The sequence below is a fragment of the Elephantulus edwardii genome, unplaced genomic scaffold (assembly GCF_000299155.1).
Source record: "Elephantulus edwardii isolate Elephantulus edwardi_28Jun2011 unplaced genomic scaffold, EleEdw1.0 scaffold00127, whole genome shotgun sequence".
Taxonomy (NCBI): domain Eukaryota; kingdom Metazoa; phylum Chordata; class Mammalia; order Macroscelidea; family Macroscelididae; genus Elephantulus; species Elephantulus edwardii.
In genome coordinates this window covers 8,955,092-8,960,164 of record NW_006399877.1, presented here as the reverse complement: position 1 = coordinate 8,960,164, position 5,073 = coordinate 8,955,092, and the positions used below count along the sequence as shown (strand labels likewise).

At 47.6% G+C, this 5,073-nt stretch overlaps 1 protein-coding gene across 1 annotated transcript in view; it reads left to right on the top strand.

The window, feature by feature from the left end:
- ARMC9 (armadillo repeat containing 9) overlaps positions 1-5,073 on the top strand; it is a 176,751-nt gene that overhangs the window by 17,117 nt on the left and 154,561 nt on the right. The window contains exon 7 of the mRNA XM_006893542.1: positions 961-985. Coding sequence (XP_006893604.1) covers positions 961-985 — 25 coding nt within the window. The remainder of the gene's footprint in view (positions 1-960; positions 986-5,073) is intronic.

Genomic DNA, 5,073 nt, shown 5'->3' with positions numbered 1-5,073 from the left:
CACCCCTCCCCATCCTTCCCACCAGCACCCTCCCCACGCCCCTCCCCACTGTTGGTGCTCCGCTTGAGCCCATTCCTGCAGCCACTGTGTCAGCCCTTCTCATTGAGGGGCTTCCTCTGTTTCCCCGACCCTCTTCATCAACAAACTTGATGTCCTTCTGCAAGGACCACCCGGTCCCTCCTCATTCTGTGTCCATAGTATGGGAGATGAGACCTCCTCATTCTTGCAAGTCAGTGTTAGATGCTGTATTATCATTTCCAGGACTTGTCTCCTCATTTAATTCAGCATGTTTTAAAACAAGTACATAAAAGTGCAGTAGGTAACGACAAATATTCCTTTCTTTACCTTGTCATGTGGGAATATTTGTCGTTGTGCGTCGCACATTTTAAAAGTTTCTGCTGTAAGTATTACACTGTTGGCATGCACCACTTAACTGGAAGTGACCCATAGCTGACGCCCCGCCAGGTTTTCAGAGGCAGTAAATTGTACAGGAGGAGATTGCCCGTCCTTCCCCTGGGGAGCAGCTGGTGGATTTGAATCCCAGACCTTGGGGTTGCCAGCACAACTACTTACCACTAGGCTACCAGAGCTCCGTAAATATTACACTGGGAATAGAAACACAAAGAGAAGGCCAGTTCTCTTCTCTATATTGGGGTTTTGAACAATGAAGTACAATTCATAAGTCAGACAGAAAGAAAGGGAAATTGTTGTTCATAGAGTTAGTTACTGTGAGTCGTAACGAGTTCAGCGGTGCCCAACAACAACAGAACGACTCCAAATACTGAGAATTGAGTGGATCGTGTTAGCTCTTTCTGGGGATAATCTGGAAGTGGCCTCCTCTGCCTTGGGAATTCTTTGTTTTCCTTCTCACTCTGCTGAGGTTCTCCAATTGGCCACACAATGTGAGACACCAAGTATCCTGAACGAATGCCTGTTTTCCTGAACTTTTTCCCATCCCAGAAGGAGAATGGACAAAATAACAAAGGTAAATCTTCTAGGTCAATGTGTGTGTGTGTGTGTGTGTGTAAATTCAATATAATTTGTAAGCTTTCACTCAAAAAAATAAAAATTTTTGTAAGAACTACGTTGCCCACTCAAGTTTTACGTATGAGATAGAGACAGAGATGGAGAGAACCCACGGGCTTGGCGGGGCTTTAACAGTCCACGTTTGCGAAGTGCTTTACAGCCTTGCATCTCTGTGATTCTGTGAGGTGCTCTCTGCTGCCAGGCGGCCATCGTTACCTTCATTCTGCAGATCAGAGAATTCCTCTCTCTCATTGTCAGGTCAAGGCTGACCCTCCCTTAGGTTCCGAGGCTGTAAATCATGTGGGAGGACGTTTCCCATCTCTCTCCCTGCAGAGCTGCTCACAGGACTGAACAACCAGAGAGATGTGGCTCAGTCACTAGCACAGCTCCTCACAGACTCCCCTCACCCCGGACTCACACGGACTCCCCACAGAGTCCCCACAGACTCCCCACAAACTCCCCCAGACTCCCCCCAGACGCCACCGGACTCCCCACAGACCCCCCACCCCAGACTCCCCACAGATAACGAAAGCTGAGAGGAGTCGCTGTAGCAGTACTGTACATGCTGGTTATATTTCCACAAAGCAAAAAATTCCTTTAAGGTTTTTAACCTTTGCCTTGACGTATGAGAAAGAGCCCTGGTGACACTATGGGCTAAGCCTTGGCCCACAAACTCTTAGAGCAGAGGTTCACATCTAACCACAAATCCACGGGAGAAAGATGTGGCAGTCTGTGTCTGAAGGGTCCCAGCCTCAGAAACCAGGTGGGGCGGCCCTCCCCTGTCCTGCAGGGTCACTGTGAGTTGGCACTAAGTTGCTGGCAGTGCATTTTAGGTAGTCAGTGGAAAGAAGCCTGATGGCTCAGTGGTTAAACATCCTTGGCTGCTATCTGAAAGGCTGATGATTTGAATCCACCAGCTGCTCCGTGAGAGACCTGGTCAACTGTTCCCATAAAGATTTACAGCCTGGGAAATTCTAGGGTGCAGTTCTTTTCTGTCCTATAGGGAATACTTAGTCACATCACCTAGAGAACAAACAAGTCCAGTGAGATTCAGTTTCAGAAACAGTATAAAGTTCCAGTGCTTATAAAGCTTTGCCATTTTTTATATTCAAAGTAAGAATTCTAGTTTTAAGTTTTTGTTAAAAAATGGTTTTAGTTGATAATTTATACTGTTAAGAATATCACTGCTGATGTCAGGTGGATATTGGCTGAAAGCAGAGAATACCAGAAGAATGTCTATCTGTGTTTCATTGTTTATGCAAAGGCATTTTACTGCATAGATCCTAACAAATTATGACTAACTTTGAGAATATTAGAATCCCAGAACACTTGATTGTGTTCATGTCAAATCATAGACCAAGAAGTAGTTGTCCAAACAGAAAAGGGAACGCTGCATGATTTAAAATCAGGCAGAGTGTGAATCAGGATTGAAATCTTCTTCATCCCTGTTCAATCTGGATGCTGAACAAATCGTTTGAGAAGCCACACTACATGAAGAAGAATGTGGCGTCAGGAATGGAGGAAGACTGACTCATCAACAGCCTAGGCTTTGCAGATGACGCACCTTTGCAGAAAGTGATGAAGACTTGATGTACTTACTGCAGAAGATCAAAGACTACAGCCTTCAATATGGGTTACATCTCAGCCTCAAGAAAACAAACTGGAGGAATGGGCAAACATCATGATGGAAAATTTGGAATTGTCTACGTTTCACTTAACTTGGATCCACAGTGAACACCCTTGGTAGCAACAGTAAAGAAATCAAAAGACATTGAAGTAAAGAAATCAAAAGACATTGAGGAAACTGCCTGTCATGGTCCTCTCCAAAGTTCCAAGGAGCAGGGATGCCAGGTTAAAGACTAAGGTTTGGCTATCCATGTCTCGGTATTTTCAGTTGCTTTTGTACACCTGAAAGTTGGACAGTCAATAAAAACAGAAAAATTGTTGTCTTTTAACTGTGGTGTTGGCAAAGAATATGCAGTGTACCAGAGACTGCCAAAGAATAAACAAGTCTGCCTTGAAGGAAATATAACCAGCATGCTCCTGAGAGGCAAAGGTGGTGAGCCTTCTCTTCGTATTTTCAGGAGGAACTAGTCATTGGAGAGAGACATCGTGCTGGGAAAAGTGGAGGGCCAATGAGAGCAAGACCCTCAGCGAGATGCATTGGCGCAGTGACGACCAGAGTGGGTTAGAGCGTTGTCAGAGATCTGGACTATGGGACAGAGGAGGACAGAGTTTGGATCTGTCCTTAGGTTTGCTCTGAGTGGTAGTTGACTTGATGGCACCCAACAACAGTATTCTTTTTTCAGTAAGGTGACAAACATGAGTTAGTAGGAAACCATGGTCACAGTGGAGGGCCTGCACTGACTGTTGTCTTCTGCACCATTCAATGACTAGACCAGAATGAATGAGCAGGTCTTGCCTGGAAAGACACTGTGTGTGGGTCAGTGTTCTTCCTCTAAGCACTTGATGGCATCTCCCTCCATTCCCGGCAGGTGGAGCTTCAGGACATGAAATTGAGCTCTTGTTCCCTAAACGATCACTTTACAGAACAAAAAAATATCCGTTTCACCCTTTGCAAACCAAATAATGTTAAGGATCTCAGAACTTCCTGGCACTGTTTTTCCCAGACTTCCTTGTAGAGAGCTGAATTTTGAAATTTTTTTGGAAATTTTTCTTACAGAGCTGAAATGTTTTTAAAGAACGGGGGAAGATTAGTAAGTTATATGACCCTTTGCTGAGAGGAATTGACAAATAGGCAGTGTTTTACGTTTGAAAGGAGCCCAGATGGCAGAGTGCCTACATGTTATGCTGCTGACAGAAAGTGTTAGACCCCATGACCTTCAGTCTCTGGCTGGAGGGGCCTCCCAGAGTCAGTGGGGTCAGCAGGGGGCTGTGCACTGGCCTGAATGTGAATCTCCTGGGGTCTGTGCCTGGCTCGGGCACACACCACCTGGAGGTTGCTGCGTGTCAGCACAGCTCAGAGCGCTTGGCCACTCGGGCCTGCTCCTCGAGGCATTAGCCTTGGTCCCCACTCTGGACCCGCACAGCGTGGGCTGATTTCCGCACCCAGCGTGGTTCGATCCTGCAACTTCTGCACCTGTGCCTTCAGCCTCCCGCCTCCCATTGCTTTGTGAGGAGCTGCCCCAGAGCCCGCAGCAGGGAGCAGTAGCATCCATTCATCTTCATCCCTGTCGTAGCCCAGTGTGCCCTCAGCTGGGCGGTTCTCCTCAGGTGCAGTCATATGGGAACTGGCTGACACTTGCCACACCTGCATGGCCTTTCCATGTGGCCTGGTGACTGCTTCCAGTGTGGACGTTCCCAGATAGAGCCAGGAGGAAGCAAATGCCCTCTGTGCCCTCTCATCGCTGCTGTGTTTGCTCAACAGAAGCGGGTGACCACAGCCAAGGAATGGGCCGTTATGCCCCACTGCTCGACGGAAGAAGTACCAGAGTTTTCAGACATATTTCAAGTGCCCCAGCCAGTGCTCCTCCTTTGGGTTCCAGAGACCAGTCTTCATTTGCGATGGAATCTGCAGAGTCTGTTCAGATTAGATCCTCTGACCCCATGGGTGGAGGGAGGGAACGTTTGGAGAAACTGCTCCTGGATCCCCGAGTGGTGCCCCTGCCATTCCCAAGGCCAGCCTCTGGCAAGGAACCCCTCTGTCTGAGAAAGGGCTGTTTTAGAGAGACAGCAGATGCAGGAGGGCAGTGTAGGTAGAGGAGACGGGTTTTTAGAGACCTTTAGCTTAGAATTTCAGTAAGACCAGGGTTTTCAAGTTTGCTTATAGTTCATTATTCTGTGGATGGCCAAACCTGTTGTCAGAGAAATTGAATCTGGTGGGGATAGTTTGCATCTGCATCTGAACAAAATAATTTCCAGAGGAGAAAATATCTCCAGTGGATATCTGAGGTCAGCCCTGAAGGGCATTTGGACAGGCCTTGCTCAGCACAGAGGCTCCCCAAGCACAGAGGCTCCTCAGCACAGAGGCTCCCTCAGCACAGAGGCTCCCTCAGCACAGAGGCTCCTCAGGACAGAGGCTCCCTC